This window comes from Felis catus, chromosome A1, assembly GCF_018350175.1.
Source record: "Felis catus isolate Fca126 chromosome A1, F.catus_Fca126_mat1.0, whole genome shotgun sequence".
Taxonomy (NCBI): Eukaryota; Metazoa; Chordata; class Mammalia; order Carnivora; family Felidae; genus Felis; species Felis catus.
The window spans coordinates 19,100,022-19,122,888 of NC_058368.1; the positions used below are offsets into that span (position 1 = coordinate 19,100,022).

A 22,867-nucleotide genomic window follows, 5' to 3' on the forward strand; every position below is an offset into this window, starting at 1 on the left:
ATAGATGAAAATCAATGAACAGAACAGAAACTACAGAAACTGAACCATGACCCTCAGAGCAGTAAAGAAATAAGTCTTTCCAATCAGTGTGCCAAAACAGCCATAGGGAAAGGATGAAACTTGACCCCTGTCTTATACCACACATAAAAATCAATTCCAAATAGAATAAACTGTCTATAAGATATCATAGGAGAATGTCTTTTTTTAAACTGAGGGAAAGATTTCTTAATCAGGACACAAAACCACTAACCTTATAAAGAGGAAGAATGATATAGACTATGTTAGAACAAAGAATGTCTGTTAACCGAAGGATACTCCTAAGATACAGAAAAGTCAAAATACAGAGTGGAAAATGATTCTTGCAATACATAAAACAAATAACAGGGTTGAAATCTGGAATACATAAAGAACTCCTAAAGTCAATTGGAAAAAAACAGAAATTCAGGAGAAAAGTGGGTCAGGAGAAAAAAAAGGGCAAGGATATTAGAGTTACTTTATAACAAAGGATATTCAAGTGCCTATAAGCCTGCGAAAACTTTCTTAATTTGGTTAGTAATAAAAGAAATGCAAATTAAACCCATAATGAGATTCAACTACACACCAGTCAGTGGCTAAAAATAGTAAGACTAAGATTCTAATTGTTGGGTAAAGAGATGGAACATGGAACCTTCATACACTGCCAGTGGAGTAGAAATTGGTACAACTGTTTTTGGACATCAGCTATTTAAGTCTGTGATTCGTTACCCTAAATACAAAACTTACAGTCCAAGTTACATAATCAACAGAAATGGGGGTACATGCGCAACAAGGAACATACATTTATAATGGCAACATCATCCATAATAGTAAAAAGTGGAAATGATCCAAATGTAACATGAAAAACCAGCTTCCATTTGCAGGAGCAGTATGTCTAGGAATGAATTTAACAAAGATATACAAGGCCATAATGTAACATTGTGTGTCTACTAAAAAAATATTCAAGACCACCATGAAGTAGAAATTATTATTGAAAAACAACCAAACACTTCCGAGAAAGATGGCTGAGTAGAAAGATCCTAGGCTCAATTTGTCCCATAGATACACCTAGATAACACCCACAACAGTGTAAGTAAACCAGAAAATGACCTGAAGACTGGCAGAACAGTCTCTCCACAGCCAAATGTAGAGAAGAGGCCACATCGAAGAGGGTAGGAAGGGCAGAGAAGTGATTGGGAGCCAAAACCCTCAGGACTGTCTGTAGGAGGGAAGGACACCAGTGGCATGGAGAGGGGAGAAGGGCAGATCCCCCACCAGGCACCCCAGGCACGGGAGGCCTGCACTGGGAAAACGAATCTCCCTAACATTTGGCTTTGAAAACCAGAGGAGCCTAACTTCACTAGCTCTTACAATCAGTGTGGCTTAACAGCTAGAACTTTAAAAGCCAACTGGATAGGCTCAGGGAAATCTTGAGGGCTGTAGGAAACTGAGTCCCCTTCCTTAAAGGGACAGCACAACAAACAGCTCAGCTGAGATACAGAGTAGAAACAGTAGTTTGAAAAACGGATGTGTGGGAGGGAGATTTGTTTACTCATCTCAGAGCCTATGCTGGAGTGGGGAGGGATCTTCAGTAGACTTTTCCAAGAACAAAAGAGCTTGACAGGTACTGCTTCCCTCCCCAGCCCCCCAGCCTAGATACACATCTGGGGAATCAGTGTAGCAGGAACACTTTCCACTCTGCTTTTGCTAACGGTGCACCTCACCCCAGGCTCTTCTGCAGACCCACCGGAAGGAGGTTTCAGGGGGCTGCAGGTCCCCTCCAGCAGAGAGCTAGCATGGGCCTTGCTGGCACCACACGCTCCACCCTGCTTCTTCTGTGGGCCCACCTCATCCAACACGCCCTTGTTGGATGTCCATCCAACGTGGTGCCAGTGTACAAGCAGCCCTGACAGGGCCAGCACCACTCCAGAGGGACTCCTGCCCAGGGAGAGGGAAAGAAAACCACACACACACAGTTTGACTGTGGCCCCCAGCAGTGGGCTGGGGGCAGATATTGGGTCTGACTTTTAGTACCGCCCACCAATAAAAGCTTCTCCAGGGACAATACAGAGAAAGTGCCCTGCAGTTTGGTGCTACTGCATCTCTGGCAAATGCCTGGTCTGACTGAACTCAAGCCCAAGAAGGCTCCAGACTGGCCCACTAACACCACAGGAAATGCTGCCCACAATAGGCAAAGAGAGAGCCATTGTAGATAACTGGACTGAAGGCAAATTGGCCAAGACACGACAGTAGGGCACACGCGACACATATAGGAGATACCCCTGAGGTACCAGGTTCTGGTGAATAGGGGACATTGCACTCAGGGCACTACAGGATCTCTTCTTCATAGGGCCACTACTTTCAAAAGTAGGGGACATAACTGACTTTCCTAGCACAGGAACAGACTAGACAGACAAAAAGAGGAGACAAAATAATATGTTGCAAATGAAAAAAATGGGACAAAATCACAGCAAGCGAGCTAGATGAAACAGAGGGAATATGCATAATAGAAAAATTAAATGGTCATAAAGACACTAGATTTGAGAAAAGAGTGGAGGACCTCAGTGAGACCCTCAGTAAGGAGACAGAAAACATAAAAAAGAACCGGGCAGAGATGAAGAACTCAATAACTGACATCAAAAGTACACTACAGGGAATAAGCAGCACACTGAAGGAAGCAGAAGAATGGATCAGTGACCTGGAGGACAGAGTAATGGAAACCAACCAAGCTGAACAGGATAAAGAAAAAAGACTAATAAAAAATGAGAATATATTAAGGGAAATCAATGATACCATCAAGCATAATAATACTCACATTGTAGGGATCCTAGAAGGAGGAGAGAGAGACAAGGGGGCAGAAAATGTATTTGAAGAAGTAATAGCTGAAACTTCCCAAATCTTGGAAAGGACACAGATATCCAGATCCAGAAGGCACAGAGAGTCCCCAACAAAATCAACCCAAGGAGGTCCACACCAAGACACATAGTAATTAAAGTGGCTCAGTTGGTTAAGCATCCGACTTCAGCTCAGATCATGATCTCCTGGTCAGTGCGTTCAAGCCCCACATTGGGCTCTGGGCTGACAGCTTAGAGCCTGGAGCCCGCCTCAGATTCTGTGTTCTCCCTCTCTCTCTGCCCCTCCCCCACTCATGCTCTGTCTCTTTCTGTCTCTGAAAAATGAATAAACATTCAAAAAAAAAAAAAAAGAAAGCAAAAGAGGGGCACTTGGGTAGCTCAGTCAGTTAAGCATCTGACTCTTGATCTCAGCTCAGGTCATGATCTCACTGTTCATGAGTTTGAGCCCCGTATCGAGCTTTCTGCTGACAGCATGGAGCCTGCTTGAGATTCTCTCCCTCTCCTTCTCTCTCTATTCCTCCCCAATGTGTTCTCTCTCTCTCTCAAAATAAATAAACTTTAAAAAATAAAAAATAAATAAAAGTTTGCTGCTTTTATTCAGCTGATTTTTCAGCAGAAACTTTGCAGGCCAGAAGGGAGTGGCTCGATATATTCAAAGTGCTGGTGGGGCGCCTGGGTGGCGCAGTTGGTTAAGCGTCCGACCTCAGCCAGGTCACGATCTCGCGGTCCGTGAGTTTGAGCCCTGCGTCGGGCTCTGGGCTGATGGCTCAGAGCCTGGAGCCTGTTTCCGATTCTGTGTCTCCCTCTCTCTCTGCCCCTCCCCCGTTCATGCTCTGTCTCTCTCTGTCCCAAAAATAAATAAACGTTGAAAAAAAAAATTAAAAAAAAAAAAACCAAAGTGCTGGAAAAGAAAAACCCACAGCCAAGAATACTCTATCCAGCAAGGCTATCATTCAGAATAGAAGGAGAGAGAGTTTCCCAGACAAGTAGAAGATAAAGGAGTTTATAACCAGCAAACCATCCCTACAAGAAATGCTGAAGGGGACTTTCTGAGTGGAAAGGAAAGACCATAAGCAGGAGTAAGAAAAGTCGGAAGCACAAAAGCAGTGAAATTAAGTGTGTCTATAAAAATCACTCAAAGGATTCACAACATAAAAGAATGTAGAGTATGGCACAGTGTACCTAAAACATGGGAGGGGGAGAAGAGCACACATTTAGTGGTATTAGAATGACAAACTTAAGTGACCATAAACTTAACATAGATGGCTCTATACATAAAATGTTATGTATAAACCTAATGGTAGCCACAAATAAAAAACCAGTAACAGGTATGCAAAAAATAAAGAGAAAGGAATCCAAGTATGCCACTAAAGAAAGCAAACTAACTGTGTGAGAAGAGAGCAAGAGAAGAAAGGAACAGAGAAGAACTACAAAAACAACAACAACAAACAAGTAACAAAATGGCAGTAAGTACATACCTGTCAATAATTACTTTGAATTTAAATGGACTAAATGCTCCAATAAAAAGACATGGGTTGACAAAATAGATAAAAAGCAAGACCCATCTGTATTCTGCTTATAAGAGATTTATGTCAGAACTAAAAATATGTGGAAATAAGGTTGATGGAAAAGAACGTTTCTAAAAAATTAAATAAAAAAGAATGAAAAACACATGCAGATTGAAAGTGAAAGGATGAAGGCAAATGGAAGTGAAAAGAAAGCCGGGGTAGCAATACTCACATTGGACAAAATAGATTTTAAAAACAAACACTATAACAAGAGACAAATAAGGGCACTATATCATCATAAAGGGAACAATCCAACAAGAAGATATAATAATTGTAAATATTTATACACCCAGCATGGAAGCACCCAAATACATAAAGCAGTTAATAACAAACAAAGAAAGTAATCTATAGTAATACAATAACAGTAGGGGACTTTACCATGCCACTTACACTGATGGACATATGATCCAAACAGAAGATCAGGAAGGGATGGATGGCTTTGGACACATTGAACCTACCATATATTCAGAATGTTCCACCCTCAAACAGTGGAATACGCATTCTTTTCAGGTGCACATGGAACATTTTCCAGGATAGATCATATATTAGGCCACAAAACAATCTCAATAAATTCAAAAAGACTGATGTTGTAGCATCCATCTTTTCTGACCAACACACTATGAAACTAGAATCAACCACAAGAAGGAATCTGTAAAGAGCACAAATACATGGAGGTTAAATAACATACTATTAAACCATAAATGGGTCAACCAAAAATCAAAGAGGAAATCAAGAAATGCATGGAGACAAATGAAAATAAAAACGCAATGGTCCAAAATCTTTGGGTTGCAGCAAAAGCTGTCCTAAGAGGGAAGTGTATAGCAATAGAGGTCTACCTGAAGAAGCAAGAAAAATCTCAAATGAATAACCTAAACTTCCACCTAAAGGACCTAGAAAAAGAAGAGCAACCAAAACCCCAAACAAGTAGAAGGAAGGAAATAATAAATATTAGAGCAGAAATAAACAAAATAGGAACTAAAAAACAATAGAACAGATCAATGAAACTAGGACCTGTTTATTTGAAAAACATCAACAAAATTGATAAACCTTTAGCCAGACTCATCAAAGAGAGACAGACAGACAGAAAAAGAGAGAGAGAGAACTCAAATAAATCACAAATGAAAGAGGAGAAATAATCACCAATACTCGAGAAATACAAAGGGTTATAAGAGATTATGAAAAATTGTATGTGAACAAATTGGACAACTTAGATGAAATGCATAAATTCTTAGAAATATATAACTTCCCAAACCTGAATCAGGAAGAAACACAATATGTTTACCTGATTACCAGTAATGAAGTTGAATCAGTATCCAAAAACTTCCAACAAAGTCCAGGACCAGAAGGCACCACAGGTGAATTCTATTAAACATTTAAAGAAGAGCATGCCTATTCTTCTCAAACTATTCCAAAAATAAGAAGAGGAAGGAAATTAGGAAATTTATTTATTCTATGAGGCCAATATTACCCTGATACCAAAACCAGACAAAGGTGCTACAAAAAAAAAAAAAAAAGATAACTATGGGCTAATATCTCTGATGAACATAGATGCAAAAATCCTCAACAACATGTTAGCAAACTGAATCCAATACATCAAAAAAATCATTCACTATGATCAAGTGGAATTTATACTTGGGATGCAAGTGTGGATCGATATTCACAAATCAACTGACATGATACATCACATCAATAAAGAAAAGATAAAAACCATATGATCATTTCAACAGATGTAGAAAAAACATTTGACCAAGTACAATATCCACGCATGATAAAAACCCTCAACAAAGTAGGTTTAGAGGGAACATACCTCAACATATTAAAGGCCATATATGAAAAACACATAGCTAACATACACAATGGTAAAAAACTGAGAGCTTTTCCCCTAAGGTCAGGAATAAGACAAGCATGTCTACTCATTACTCTTATTCAACATAGTACTGGAAGTCCTAGCTACAGCAGACAAGAAATAAAAGGCATCCAAACTGGTAAGGAAGAAGTAAAACTCTTTGCAGGTGACATGATACTATATATAGAAAACCCTAAAGACTTCACCAAAGAACTACTAGAACTGATAAATTCAGTAAGATTGCAGGATACAAAATCAACATACAGAAATTCATTGCATTTCTATACATTACTAATGAAGTAGCAGAAAGAGAGATTAAGAAGAGAGTGCCATTTATAATTGTACTAGAAATAATAATATACCTTGAAATAAACTTAATCAAGGAGGGGAAAGACCTGTACTCAGAAAACTATAAAACACTGATGAAAGAAATTGAAGACGACACAAACAAATGTAAAGGCAGCCCATGCTCATGAATTGAAGACTAAATATTGTTAAAATGTCCGTATTACCCAAAAGCAATTCATAGATTAAATGTAATCCCTGTCAACATATATACCATTTTTCACACAACTAGGAAAAAACAGTTCTAAAATTTGTATGAAACCACAAAAGACCCCTAAATAGCCTAAGCAATCTTGAAAAAGAATGTATCACAATCCTAGATTTCAAGATATACTGCAAAGGTGTAGTAATCAAACAGTATGGTACTGGCACAAAAGGACAAACATAGACCAATAGAACAGAATAGAGGGCCCAGAAACTCACAGATATAGGGCCAATTAATCTAGGATGAAGGAAACAAGAATGTGCAATGGGAAAAAGTGTTTTCAATAGATGGTTTTGGGAAAACTGGACAGATATGTGTGAAAGAATGAAACTGGACCATTTTCTTATACCATACACAAAAATAAACTAAAAATGAATTAAAGATCCAAATGTGAGACCTGAAACCATGAAACTGCTTGAAGCAAACATTGGCAGAAAGCTCTTTGACATCAGCCATAGCAACATCTTCCTAGATATGTGTCCTCAAGCAAGGGAAACAAAAACAAAAATAAACCTTTGGGACTACACCAAAATAAACTTTTGCACAACGAAGGAAACCATCAACAAGATGAAAAGCCAACCCACTGAATGGGAGAAGATATTTGCAAATGTCACATCTGATAAGGTGTTAATATCCAAAATATGTAAATAACTTACACAACTCAATACCAACCACCCCCCCCCCCAAATAATTTGATTTAAAAAGAGGCAGAGAATCTGAATAAACACTTTTCCAAAGACATACAGATGGCCAACAGACACATGGGAAGATGTTCTATATCACTAATCCTCAGGTTAATGCAAATCAAAATCATAATTAGATATAACCTTACACTTATCAAAATGGCTAGAATTAAAAAGAAATAACAAGTGTTGGTGAGGATGTGGAGAAAAGGGAAACTTTGTGCACTGTTGGTGAGAATGTAAATTGGTGTAGCCACCACAGAAAACAGTATGGAGGTTCCTCAAAACAGAATTCCTTAAAATTCCTTAGGTTCCTTAAAAAGAGAACTGGCATATGATCCAGTAATTTTGCTACTTGGTATTTACCCAAAGAACACAAAAACACTAATTCAAAAAGATGTATTCACACCCCTGGTCACTGAAGCATTATTTGCAATAGCCAAGGTATGGAAGCAATCTAAGTGCCCATAAATAGATGAATAGATAAATAAGAGGTGGTATATATACACAATGGAATAGTACTTGGCCATAAAAAGGATGAGGTCATACCATTTGTGACAACATGGAGGGACCTAGAGGGTGTTCTGCTGAGTGGGATAAATCAGGGGAAGACAAACACCTATTATTTCAGTTAAATGTGGACTGTAAAAAACAAAAAGCAGAAACAGACCTATAAATACAAAAAACAAAGTGGTCATTGCCAAAGGGAAGGGAGTGAGGCTTTGGGTAAAATGGATGAAGGGGAGTGGGAGTTACAGACTTCCAGTTATGGAATGAGTAAGTCAAGGGGATGAAAGCTACAGCACAGGGAATACAGTCAATTGCATCGTAAAGCAATGTCAAAGGTATCATGAAAGCATTGCATAGCGATGGACCAGTAGCTACACTTGTTGGGAGTATAGCATCATGTATGGACTTGTCGAATTAGTATGTTGTACACCTGAAACTACTGTAACATATTGTATCAACTATACTTTAATAAAAACTTTTTTTAAATAAAAAATTACAGTTGTGTGGTATAAAAAACTCAGAAACAGTCCCAAACTTCTATCAAAACTTGGTACATGACTAAGAAGGGGATATAAGTCAATGAGGGAATAAATGAGCCTGCTATATATGGGGTTAGGACAACTGTCTGTCCATATGAACAAAAACACCTCCCTCCCCAAATCTCAATTAGATTAGAGGCCTAAGTGTAAAAAATAAAACTTTAATATTTTATAAGTAATAGAATACCTTCACTAACTCAGTGTACAGCCTGGATTTCTTAAACATGACAAAAAGCACAAACCACACACACACACACACACACCCCACACAAAACATAACCACATACACACACACACACAAACACACACACTGATAAATTTCACTACATGCAAAATTATAAATATTTATTTTTTTAATTGTATTTTAAATCCAAGCTAATTAACATAGTGTAGAATGGCTTCTGTGACAAAATAAATCATAATCAAGTTAAAAGACACAGTGGGAGGAGATATTTATAATATAAACTACTAATAAAAAACAGCATCCATTTTTTACGGCTGAGTAATATTCCATTGCATGTGTATGTATACACACACATACACCCCCCCCCCCCGCCACATCTCCTTTGTCCATTCATCAATAGATGAATATCCATTGATGGACATTTGGCTTGCTTCTAGATCTTGGCTATTGTACATAATGCTGCAATGTATATAGGGGTGCATAGGTCTTTTCAAACTAGTGTTTTTATTTTAACATTGTGTGTCAACTATACTAAAAAATTAGCATCCACTTTAAAGTAGTCTCATAAATCAATAGTAAAATATTCTGACTATCATGATACTACTGGTAATGTATAGGCACCAACCACCAAGAAGAGAGCAAAATCAATATGAATGAAAATTTGAAAAAAAGAGGCTACTCTGGTGCCTTCCACCTGAATGCCAGCCCCCAAGCAATCCTAAAGGAAAGTCAATGAAAGACATGTGAACACAGAACAGTTTTAAGTCCCCTCTCAGAAAAAATTTAAAAATGAAATTTGAAATGAATGTTTATCCTTCAAGCAGGGAATTAGCTTTAATTAAAAGAAAACAGAAGTCAGTTGCATGCATGAGAGATAATATTTTAGGTTGAGCTACGCGAAATGACCATTTTTGTAAATAAGAGATGGTCAAAAACTGGCAATTCCGTATGGTTCCACCTATGGTCTTCATTTCTCTGTGGTATTATAAATTCCATATCCAGAATATTTCAACCTATGGAACGAAAGACAGAATCTACCTACTAATTAATGGGCTTGAAATAAGTTTTCAGGTAAGACTAAAACTTGATTCCACTCAATTCTATAAGGCAGTTTTATTTTATTTTATTTTATTTTATTTTATTTTATTTTATTTTATTATTTTTTACTTTTTAAGGCAGTTTTAAAGTATTGTGTTTTCCTGGAATACAATAAAAAACTGTTTTGTAGCCCACCAAAAATGTACTTCTTTGTCAAAAATTATAAAATGTGCTTAGATGATTATTAAAGCCTAAAGCTGAATGAGAGAAAAATCTAACTCGACTTAAATTGATTGAATTTACAAACACTTTTTTTCCATTTTACCTCACCAAAATCAACTTCTTTGTATCTCTATGCTATAAAAATTCCACTGATTTTTGGTTTCTGAAATCGCATCACTGTTGGCTCCTTAACTTTAAAAGGTTTTCACAAAATTTAAGAACAATCTTCAATAAAAGTGTTCTGAGTTTCTAAAATTAAACATGTTTTTATTTTCATAGATATTTTGGCAAATCAAAAATGAAGAAACGCAAGCAGTCAGAAACAAGAAAAAAATATGCTCAATCTTCCTTACTTCTGTTATTCCTATTTTCTTCCCTTCCTTAGTCTTTACTGTCCATCCTCCCTCTTTCCTCTTTCCTTTGCTTCCTTCAGTCTTGAAGCTAACATCAACAAATGTTAATAACTGGGATGCCTATGGGGCACCTGGGTGGCTCAGTAGGTTAATCCTCCGACTTCGGCTCAGGCCATGATCTCACGGTTCATGGATTCGAGTCCTGCATCGGGCTCTGGGCTGACGGCTCAGAGCCTGGAGCCTGCTTCGGATTCTGTGTCTCCCTCTCTCTCTGCCCCTCCCCCTTCATGCTCTGTCTCTCTCTCTCCTTCAAAAATAAATAAACATCAAAAAAATAAAGTTAAAAAAAATAACTGGGGTGCCTGGGTGGCTCAGTCAATTAAGCATCTGACTTCAGCTCAGGTCATGATCCCACAGTTCATGAGTTTGAGCCCCCGCATTGGCCTCTGTGCTGACAGCTCAGAGCTTGGAGCCTGCTTCGGATTCTGTGTCTCCCTCTCCCTCTCTCTCTGCCTCTCCCCCACTCACACTCTGTCTTTCTCTCTCAAAAAATAAATAATAAATATTTTTAAAAAATTATTAAATATGTTAATAACTATTAATACTAATCAACAGCAGTATATATCTTGTTCTTGTACTTTAATGTATTAACATTTAGAAAAAGAGAAATTTTAGAAATTTAGAAAAAAGAGAGTTTTTACCTTTGCCTCCCTTACAGTGAATTGCTATGATGTTTTCGTCATCTTGAGCCATCCACTCATCTACTTCTTTGGTGAATGCCAACATCTCACTGATTTCAAATGCAAAATTTTTAGTTGAATTAAAATACACCCACAAATCAAGGCCAGGGTATTTAGCTTTCTTTTGACAGCCAACTTGGCATAAAACTTACCTTAGTGTGGGGACATTGTGATCATCAATCATGATTCGCCGGACCCTGTAATGGAAGTACTTAGGATCATAGGCTCTTTCACCTACAAGAAATGATGCATGGATCATATTTCTATGCCTAATAACATAGTAAAGGATCAAGTTATGAATAAGTCATACTTTTGTATTATAAATTCCTTATCCACCTTTAAAAGGTTTCTGACCGGCTCTTGCTGCTGTAAGAATATTAAGAGTCTGAAAAACAGAGATAGTAGTGGTTTGTCCACCTTGAGTAACCTAAGCACAACTTATTTGGGTCTAACAGACCTTACTTTTAATTTTCTATCAGGCTATTCATCATGTTATCATAGGGTAGAGAGACACCACAGAGCAGAAGCAAAAGTGGCCAACCCGAGTGCTTGCCTCCTGGAAATGTCTATTTAATATACAGGAAAAGTCAAGAGAGGCAGAGTAGTAAACTGGGATATATCTGCTTTCTACAGGGTTTTGCTCTTTGAGCGTATTTCCCCTTGTCTATTGACTACTTGCATTTTTTTTAAATTTGGGCTTTGCTGTCCTCGTACCCCACTCCTAGTGAATTAGAAATGTATTCGTTGAATTGCCTGTCTTCAAAACACGAGCTGGCAGGAAAAATAGAAGTATTTTCCTAAACCTAATACCATTAGGGCAGATTCTACCTCCCATGGCTCTGCCTCCACTTAAGCCTCCTGCCTCCCTCACCAGGGCATGTATGCCGTTGATCGGTCTTTTCCTACCAAATAGAGCCAGTGCAACACAGAGATTTTCAAACTCACTTTCCACCGCCACCAAATACTTATGATTAAATGACATGTAAAAGCAGAATCATCTTCTTTTATGCAGTGATCTGCTTTCCGTTGATGGTAGCAAACTATCTGACTATGTACATACTGCATAGATTATAGACTTGATAGTGGTCTTGATGTTTGGTATCCAGGAACCGCACAACTTCCTAGAAAAAATAGGCACACATGTTACATAAATGCACATGGCACCAACATAAACCATTCCTTAGGAGGAAGCTGAAATGGTCATAACCTTTTTTTTTCTTTTGAAGTTTATTTATTTATTTTGAGAGAGAGAGAGAGCACAAGAGGGGGGGTAGGAGCAGAGAAAAAGGGAGAGGGAGAGGGAGAGGGAGAGGGAGAGGGAGAGGGAGAGGGAGAGAGAGAGAGAGAGAGAGAGAGAGAGAGAGAGAGAGAGAGACAATCCCAAGCAGGCTCTGCACTAAGAGTGCACAAGGGGCTAAAACTCAGGAACTGTGAGATCATGACCTGAGCCAAAAAAAGCAGTTGGATGCTTAACCGACTGAGGCACCCAGGTGCCCTTGGTCATTACCTTTTATTCACTTGTCCCTCACTTGGCAGCTTTTAGGGGAGATTTAGGGAATATAAGAGTATGCAAATTCCAAGTCCCATCTCATCCACTGATGGTTTTCAAATAGCCTACAAAGTTGTGCTTGACTACTCTGATTAACCTCTACTATAAATACACACTGTTTAAAGCTACCAGAGAAAGTAAACTGGCTTTAAGTAAATTTGTTCTGAATTATAAATTCACAGTAGTATATGGTTCTTATTTTCTGAATAGGTTTTTTTAGATAATGAGTTGGATATCATAATCTATGTATGCACTGTTTAAATGAATAAATGCAAAAATGTACAGTATGATTGTGTGTGATATGCATGACACTGGACATGTGTGATATACATGATGTGATATTGTATGATTATGGTATTATATGCATGATAGAAAAATAAATATTTTTATTATATTAAATTATTAATTATATTAAATTTTAGTTAAGTGGTGGCAATATGGAGATTTTTGGGGGGTCATCTGTGTTTTCATATTTTCTAAAATGAATACACACGTGTGCATATGTGCATATATGTATATAGACACAAATTTGTGCATATATGTGTAACTTTTCAAATAGACATTATTTAAAATGGTTCCTGGGGCGCCTGGGTGGCGCAGTCGGTTAAGCGTCCGACTTCAGCCAGGTCACGATCTCGTGGTCCGTGAGTTCGAGCCCCGCGTCGGGCTCTGGGCTGATGGCTCAGAGCCTGGAGCCTGTTTCCGATTCTGTGTTTCCCTCTCTCTCTGCCCCTCCCCCGTTCATGCTCTGTCTCTCTCTGTCCCAAAAATAAATAAACGTTAAAAAAATTAAAAAAAAAATAATAAAATGGTTCCTATCACCATCCTAATACAATATTTCCAGCAAATTTATCCATCTGAAATACACACATGTGCATGTCTCTGTACAACAAAAGGACTATAAAAAAGCTCAAAAATTGAGGACTATAGTACCCTGAGCAATGTTTACTGGCTTCGTATTGGGGAAAAGACAAATTAAGATATCAAACTGATCAATTGGTTAAATTGTCAGGAGGAAATAGTAAGTCAAAAAGATAAACACTTCAAGTCTGCATAATACTGGAATGGGGGGGCTAAATAGACTCATACACATCAAAAATTCATGAGCTCCTTTACCCCAAAATAAAATCCAGATTGATTGAGGAATATAAAGAAAATTTAAGCGAATATTAACCAGTTCTTTGGATAAGAAAAAGCACTGTTAAATCAGTGGAAGATCAACAGACAACAGATTTAGGTTTGACTTTACAAAAATTTGAAATTTCTATTTTAAAAAAATGTTACAGTACAACAAACATTAATACGGGAGAATATTTTTCAGATAAAAAATTGAGTGAAAGGGGACTATGCCTAGTATTATCTATACATTAGTTATACTAGTATAAACTAGTAACTTATAATAACAATTTAAATAGTATTCTGTCAACCTATAGACAAGTGGATCTAGGACATAAATAAAATCATAGAAGAGAAAATCTAACTGTGTAACAACCTACCTAGATAAATATTCAGCCTCACCAATAAAGAAGTCTAAAACAACAATAAAATCCCATTTTCACCCATGAAATTAGCCTTTTCCTTTTTAATGACAAAATCCAATGCTGGCAAAGATGGCATGAAAATAAAACATTTGATTCATTGTTAACACAATCCCTTGGATTTGGCAATATATTTTGAGAACCCTAAAAATACTCAATGCTCCATAACCAAGTAACTTTACTCCTAGGAATCTATCCAGAAAAGGTTTTATGTCTTTGTGTCTTTATGCCTCTGTTGTGGCATTAGTAATATTGGTGACATCTAAATACCCAACATTCGAGGTTGATTACAGCACTAATGAAATATAATGCAACCATTAGAATACCGTCTTGCCCTTCATTCCTTCAACAAATATGTCACAGTGGTTACTTTATGTGCAACCTTCTTTAGTATACACACACTTAACGATAGTATTTTATTTTTTATGAAAAAATTAATATGCCTGGATGGCTAAGCCTTGGGATTTAAAAAAATCACCTTCATAGTTCTCTATATGTCTAAAAAAAACTCAAGAATTTGAGTTTTTTCCAAGAGTCCATTCTTGACTCAATACATAGACAATTTACTGCTGTGTTTTCTGATTTAAATAGTTTATCTGAAGACTCCAAATACCTCTTAAACTAATTAGCTGAATAGAGACAAAAAGCATATAAAAGAAAGTTCAACTCTGCCAAGAAGCACATTTTTAAAAAAATTTCAAGTTTTTAAATTCTAGTTAGTTAACATATATGGTAAAATTGGTTGCAGATGTAGAATTTAGTGATTTACCACTGACATATAACACTCAGTGTTCATCACAAGTACCCTCCTTAATACTCGTCAACTATTTAGCCCATCCCCCCCCATCCCTCCATCAACCCTTGTTTTGTTCTCTGTGTTAAGTCTCTCTTATGGTGGTTTGCTTCTCTTTTTTCCCCTTCCCTCTGCTCATCTCTTTTGTTTCTTAAATTCCACCTATGAGTGAAATCACATGGTATTTGTCTTTCTCTAAATTATTTTTGCTTAGAATACACTCTAGTGTCATTCATGTCATTGCAAATATCAAGATTTCATTCTTTTTGATGGTTGAGTAATATCACAGTGTGTGTGTGTGTGTGTGTGTGTGTGTGTGTGTGTGTGTACACATGTATATATCTTCTTTATCCATTCATCGGCCAGTGGATTTTTTGGTTCTTTCCACAATTTGGCTATTGTTGATAATGATGCTATAAACATCGGGGTGCCTATGCCCTTTCAAACCAGTATTTTTGTATCCTTTGGGTAAATATGTGGTAGCACAACTGCTGTGTCATAGGGTAGCTCTGGTTTTAACTTTTTGAGGAAGAAACTACATTTTTGAGGATAGATGGATAGTTTCCATCCTCAAACAGAATAAAGAATATCCAACTGAACCCAGGTCAAAAACTAAAAGATAATTAAGATTTTTAGGACTGTAGGTAATGTAGATCTCCTTTTTCTCAATAGCTCAGCCTTTGCATGGGTTTACTAAATTTACAATTCCTGAAACTCTTCCTTGGGATGTGAAAGCGAAAAACGCTGTCTACTCGTTGAAAGACTTTTTGTAACAAAAAGGCTTTGGGTATCCTGAATGTGCCAAACCCTTCTCTCTGGTGTGTTCACACAATATTAACTCAAATATTACCTAAACAGAACACCTTAGACCAGAAGCCTATTGTCTACCTTAGCATTTTCCTTGATTTGGAGATGAAGGTACACCCTTATTGCTAGAATGTGGTAGCAACAGTGGCCAGGCTGTTGACACTCCCACGAGAGTGCTTGCTTCTTCATCCCCACATATGTACAATCCTTGCTACTTCTAGGCAACACTTGACATTTCTGTTAGCAAATTTACCACTTATGAATTTCCACTGTTTGCTCTGCATATTACTATTCACTGTTGTTAACAATATAATTCTGCAAATGTATTCTCTCTTAAGAGTGAAGGGGAACCACATGATTGCTTAGCATTCTGTCGGGAGTTAATTATGCCAAGATCTGAATCTTGCACTCTTTAGTCAGACTTGAGTTAGATTAGTTTGCAGATGGCTTTTATCTTAAAAATGACAAAGGCATCCTCTGTGCAGGATTTGTGTTGTTATCATTGAACACGCAAGCACTGAAGCCGTTCCATTGCTGAATTCTCAGTCTGCCGAGGTAGCTGACCTAATAGCTCAGACATGAGCCTGCATTCTGGCAAAAGAGGGGGCCAAATATTCATATGCAGTCAAATGCTTTACCCCTGAGCCATATCCCATAAATATTCATATGGATAGTAGATATGCTTTTGGGGTGGTTCATGATTTATGGATTTTATGAAAACTGATGATTTATTACCTCTTCTTCACATATGTTGATTGAAAATGATAAAAAGATCATGACTTATTAGAATGTCATCAATATCCTATGGAGATAACACTGTAATAATGGAAAAAAAAATCAATAGTCTAGAGACCACCCTAGAAACCAAGAGTAATGTCTTTGCTTTGACTTACAAGCTAATGAAGTTTGTGGCTTTTTAACACCCTAGCTAATATTAAGTGTTGCTAAATTTATGTTTATCACCACCAAATCGACAAAAGAAAAGTGAACCAATTTAGATGAGTTATAATTAATTCATAGTCATCAGCTCAACTTACTGAAAAGCAATATTGGCAAAGAATGCTTTATTCCTAGACATAGATTCTGGAAATTTGAGGGTGACTGTCTTGAAGTGACATGATCCATCCAATGGGTACTGGTCAAATTACTCCAAAACTATTCCCATATGGGAAGAATAAAGTAGTTTATCCTTTCATTCAACAGAGGTTTAGAAAATTTTTCAAAATTGGCAAAGTAGTAGAATCATGTCTTATTCATAAACAGCATAACATAGATAAGATACAGTTCACACTCTCCTCAAGACCTTTTTGAACATTTACAAATGGATTTTATTCAACTGCCCCAATCTCAAGACTACAAATATGTACTAGTTATTGTTTGAAAAATTTTTGCATGTATAGAAGAGTTTCCATGTCTTAGGATAAGTAGAATGATTTCATTTATTGTCCAAATACTTTGTCCTTCCCTGCATCTACCTTGTACTGCCCTTGCTCTCCAACATTGTGCTCTATCACATGAGTTGGTTTAGTCAGTGGAATGCCACAATGCAGGAACTTGCAAAAGCCTTTTGCAAGATTCCACTCCACCTCTTACCTTTTGTCATCACATAAGAACACACCCAGGCTAGTCTAATGGAGGATGAAAATATGTGGAGCAGATATGAGGTACCCCAGGTAAGGTCATTGTAGACCAGCTGATAAGGAAAATTGAGATTCCATTCCAAGGTGGTGATATAAGAAGACTCTGAACTCATCTTCTCCATGGACCATATTTATACATACTAATAAAATAATTCCTCTTGCAGAACTGAGGGCTGACTGAACAGCTTCCGCACAACAAAAGGTAGACAAATCACACAGAGAGCAGCAAGAAAGAGGGAGACACAGTAATGATGCTGTAAACTGTGGGTCCAAGAAGAGATTCATCTGCCCTGGGGCACAGAAAAAAGCCATAGTTTAAAAGGGCCACTAGAATATAAAACATCTAGCCCTACAATTCTGCCAAATGATGGGGGAATTCCTAGAAATCTCTCTGGATTGGACAGGCTGTTCCATGTCATGGTTTATGTCCCCCCTTCACCTTGGTAGTGTGGATAGGAGCGGGGTCTGGATACACAAGCCAGTATGTAACCCCAGTGAGCCCTGGGCCCCTAGCCCACGTGAGCCCTAGTCATCCCACCGAGGTGGCCCCAGTAAGGCACACACCAGGACACTCCTGGTAGGCACCCACTACACTTCTAGCCATTGCATCAAAGTCACATGGGTGCAAAGCATTCTGAAATACTGCAGGCCCACACTACATTGACCTCAGATGGCTTGCTAAGGCACCTGTAGCACAGTGTGCTCTGGGACCTCCTGGCTCATAACTGCTTTGGCTCCAGCCAACTTGTCAGAGCACCCTCTGCACTGCAGTGAGCACCCTGGGACACCCTGACCTACACCCACCTCAGCTTCAGCAGTCCTGCCAGGGCACCCTCTGTGTGGAGACCCTAGGACACCCTGGCTGGCACCCACTTCAGTAACAGCTGCCCTGCCAGGGTGCCACTTGTGTGGAGTGTCCCAAGACCTCCCAGTTTGTGCCCCACCTCAACCTAGCCACCCTGCCAGGGCACTTTCTGCATGGAGAGCCATGGGCACACTGGCTGGCACTGACTTCAGCTATCCTGCCAGGATGCTCTGTGCACGTAGCACCCTGGGACCCTCTGTTGGCACCCATTTCAACTTCAGCTGTCCTGCCAGGGCACCGTGTGTGGACATCCCCAGGAATGACCTAGCTCAGATTCACTTCACCTGTGGCCACCCCCTAGGGCAGCCCCAGCATGGAGTGCCCTACCCACTGAACATACAAACCACAACTCTAGCCAGCCCCTCAAAGTCACTAGACACACACAGTGTGCACAGGGGTTGACCATACACAAGACCATTCCTTCAAGTTTAGAAGTAGCTGTTCTGCCTAACTCATAGTAACAAATCCAGAAAATCAAGCAAGATGGGGAGACAATATGCTTCAAAATACTGAACAAGACAAAACCTTGAAAAAAAATTCAATGAAACAGAGGTAAGAAATATGCCTGATAAAGAATTTAAAGATATGATCATAAAGATGCTCATTGGACTGTGGATAAAAGTGGAAGACCTTGAAGAGAACTTCAAAAGAGAGAAAACAAAAAGGAACCAATCAGAGTTTAAGAATATAATCTTAAAAAATCAACAGTTGGCTAGCTAAAGCTGAAAAGATCAGTGATCTAGAAGATAGAGAAATGGAAAGCACACAAGTCAAACAGCATAAAGAAAAAAGAATTTTTTAAAATGAGGATACATTAAGGGATCTCGTGGTCAACATCAAGCAAGCAAACATTTGCTCTACAGGGGTCCCAGAAGAAGAAGAGAGAGAAAGTAGAAGACATATTTGAAGAAATAATAGCTGAAAACTTCCCTAACCTGGGAAAGAAAGTAACATCCACATTCAGGAAGCACAGAGAATTCCAAACAGGATGAACGCAAGGAGGTCCACACCATAACACAGAATAATTAAAATGTCAAATGTTACAGATAAAGAGAATTTTAAAGGCAGCAAGAGAGAAGCAAAAAGTTAAATACAAAGAAAACTCCAGTAAGACTATCAGCTGATTTTTCAGCAGAAAGTTTGCAGCCCAGAAGGGAGTGGCATGATATATTCAAAGTGCTGAAAGGAAAACACCTGCAACTAAGAATACTCCACCAGCAAGGCTTTCATTCAGAACTGAAGGAGAGATAGAATTTCTCAGTCAAAGCAAAAGGAGTTCATCACCACTAAACCAGCTCTATAAGAAATGTTAAAGGGACTTTTTTTAAAAAATTTTTTTAACTTTTTTTAAAATTTATTTTTGAGACAGGGAGAGACAGAGCATGAACAGGGGAGGGTCAGAGAGAGGGAGATACAGAATCTGAAACAGGCTCCAGGCTCTGAGCTGTCAGCACAGAGCCCGACGCGGGGCTCGAACTCATGGACCGCGAGATCATGACCTGAGCTGAAGTTGGCCGCTTAACCGACTGAGCCACCCAGGTGCCCCATAAAGGGACTTTTTAAAGTAGAAACAAAAAGGCCATAATTAGAAGAAAATTATAAATAAAAAGATATAAAGTATGACAACATATACATAAAACATGGAGAAAGGAGTAAAAAAATTCCTTTAGAATATGTTAGAACTTAAATAATCATCAACTTAATATAGACGGTTATATACTTAGAATGTTATATACAAACTTCATGGTAAACACAAACCTAAAACCTATAATAGATACACAAGAAAAGAGAGCCAAGCATAACACTACAGAAAGTCATAAACTGAAGGAAAGAGAGGAAGATGAAATAACAGAGAAGAACTATAAAAACAACCAGAAAACAATAAAAATGCCAATAAGTTCACACTGAAAATAATTACTTTAACTGTAAATGGTCTAGGGGTGTCTGGGTGGCAATAGTTAGTTAAGTGTCCAACTCTTGATCTCCACTGAGATCATGATCTCACAGTTTGTGAGTTCAAGCCTGGCATCTGGCTGTGCGCTGATGGCATGGAGCCTGCATGGGATTCTGTCTCTCCTCTCTGCCCTGCCTCACTTGCGCTTTCTCTCTCTCTCTAAATAAATAAATAAACTTAAAAACAATTTTTTAAAATGTAAATTGTCTAAATGCTCCAATCCAGAGGCATAGGGTGGCAGAATGGATGAAAAACAAGACTCATATATATTTTGCCTACAAGATACTCACTTCAGATATAAGGATACACTCAAACTGAAAGTGAATGGATGGAAAAGATATTTCATGCAAAAGGAAGTGGGAGAAAAATCCACAGTAGCAACATTTATATCACAAAGTAGACCTTAAAGACTAACAAGAGACAAAGAAGGGCATTGCATAATGATAAAAGGAGTCAGTTGAACAAGATGACATAACAATTATAAATATCTATGTACCCAATAACGGAGAACCTAAATATGTAAAGCAATTTTTAACACATAGAGTAAGAAAGAGTAATAAAATGATAGTAGGAGACTTTAACACAGCACTTACATCACTCTGGTAGATTATATAGGCAGAAAATCAATAAGAAAACAGTATTTTTGAACAACACATTAGGTCACATGGACTTAAAAGATAAATACAGAGCATGCCATACAAATACAACACAACACACATTCTTTTTATATGCACACAGAACATTCTCCAGGATAGATCACATAGTAGGCTACAAAACAAGTCTCAATAAATTTAAAAAGATTGAACCATATTATATATCTTTTCTAATCACAATGGGATGAAATAGAAATCAATCATAAGAAAAAAATTGGAAAACCAAATAGGTGGAAGCTAAGCAACATGCCACTAAACAACAAATGAGTCGACAAGAAAAACAAAGACCAAAGTTAAACATACATGGAAACAAATGAAAATGAAAATACAATGGTCTAAAATCTTTGAAGGGCACCTGGGTGGCTCATTCAGTTAAGCATCTGACTTCAGCTCCGGTCATGATCTCACAGTTCATGGGTACAAGCCCACACATCGGGCTCAGTGATGACAGCTCAGAGTTTGGAGCCTGCTTCTGATTCTGTGTCTCCCTCTCTCTCTGCCCCTCCCTTTCTTGTACTCTCTCTGTCTCTCTCAAAAAAAAAAAACATTAAAAAAATTTTTTAATAAAAAAATAAAAGTTTTGAGACCTAGAGAAAATAGTCCTAATGGGGAATATTTATAGAGATACCAGCTGACCTGAAGAAATAAGAAAAACTTCAGTTTAAACTTACCTAAACTTACCTACTAGAAAAAGAAAAATAAAGCCCAATACTAGTAGATGGAAGGATTTAATAAAAATCAGAACAGAGGGGCACCTGGGTAGATCAGTCAGTTAAGTGTCTAACTCTTCATTTCAGCTCAGGTCATGACCTCGCATTTGTGACATCAAGCCCCATCTCTGGTTCCACACTGGATGTGGAGTGTACTTGAGATCTTGAGATTCTCTCTTCCTCTCCCTGTGCCCCTTCCCTACTAGTGCCTTTTTTGTTTTTTTTTTGTTTTTTTAGAGAAAATCATAGCATAAATAAATGAAATAGTCTTAAAGAATAGAAAAGGTCAATGAAATGAAGAGCTGATTCTTTCAAAATGTAAAAAAAAAAAAAATCAATAAATCTTTAGTCAGACTGATCAAGAAAAAAAGGAACCAAATGAAACTAGAAACAAAAGAGGTAACAAAAAACTCTACAGAGATACAAAGGATTATAAGCAAGTACTACAAAAAAATTATATGCTAACAAATTGGATAACCTAGAAAAAATAAATGAACTCCTAGAAACGTACAATTTTCCTAAACTGAATCAGGAAGAAATGTGAATTTGAAAACCAAATTACTACTAACAAAATTGAACTGTTAATCAAAAAACTACCAACAAACAAAATTCCAGGTCCAGATAGATTCACAGGTGAATTTACCAAATATTTAAAGAAAAGTTAATACCAATTCTCTTTAATCTATTACAAAAAATATCAAAGGAAGGAGAGCTTTGAACTACATTCTATGAGGCCGGCATTACCCTGATACCAAAACCAGACACATTACAAGAAAGAAAGGAAGGAAAGAAAACTACAGAACAGTATCACATAGAACATAGAAGCAAAAATTCTCAACAAAATATTATCAAACCACGTTCAATAATACGGTAAAAGGATCATCTACCATGATTAAGTGGGATATATTCTGGAGTTGCAAGGATGGCTCAATATTTGCAGATCAATCACTGTGATATACCAAGTCAACAAAATGAACTATAAAAATTATATGATCATCTTGGTAGGTACAGAAAAATCATGTGACAAAATTCAACTTTCATTCATGATAAAACTAAAAAACAATGGGGTTAGAGAGCACATAACTCAACATAATAAAGGTCATATATGACAAACATACATAGTGGTGAAAAACTGAGAATTTTTCTTCTAAGATCAGAAACAAGATAGGGATGTCTACTCTCACCACTTTTATTCAACATACTAGTTACTGAAAGCTCTAGCCACAGCAATAAGACAAAGAAAAAAAAAGCATCC

The 22,867-nt window shown here is 37.7% G+C and overlaps 1 protein-coding gene across 6 annotated transcripts in view; it reads right to left on the reverse strand.

Moving 5' to 3' along the window:
• LOC101096867 (phosphatidylinositol 3,4,5-trisphosphate 3-phosphatase TPTE2) overlaps nucleotides 1–22,867 on the reverse strand; it is a 206,431-nt gene that overhangs the window by 50,499 nt on the left and 133,065 nt on the right. For 2 of the 6 annotated variants that reach the window (XM_045052406.1, XM_019825824.3), the window contains 3 exons: nucleotides 12,164–12,224; nucleotides 11,256–11,337; nucleotides 11,065–11,153 (listed from right to left, as the gene is read on the reverse strand). The exons of 1 other annotated variant lie outside the window; for it this stretch is intronic. In XM_045052406.1, the coding sequence (XP_044908341.1) occupies nucleotides 11,065–11,153; nucleotides 11,256–11,337; nucleotides 12,164–12,224 (232 nt within the window). Of the gene's footprint in view, nucleotides 1–11,064; nucleotides 11,154–11,255; nucleotides 11,338–11,439; nucleotides 11,489–12,048; nucleotides 12,225–22,867 lie in introns of those variants that run through there. 3 more of the 6 variants (XM_045052408.1, XM_045052409.1, XM_045052410.1) reach the window with 3 other exon arrangements.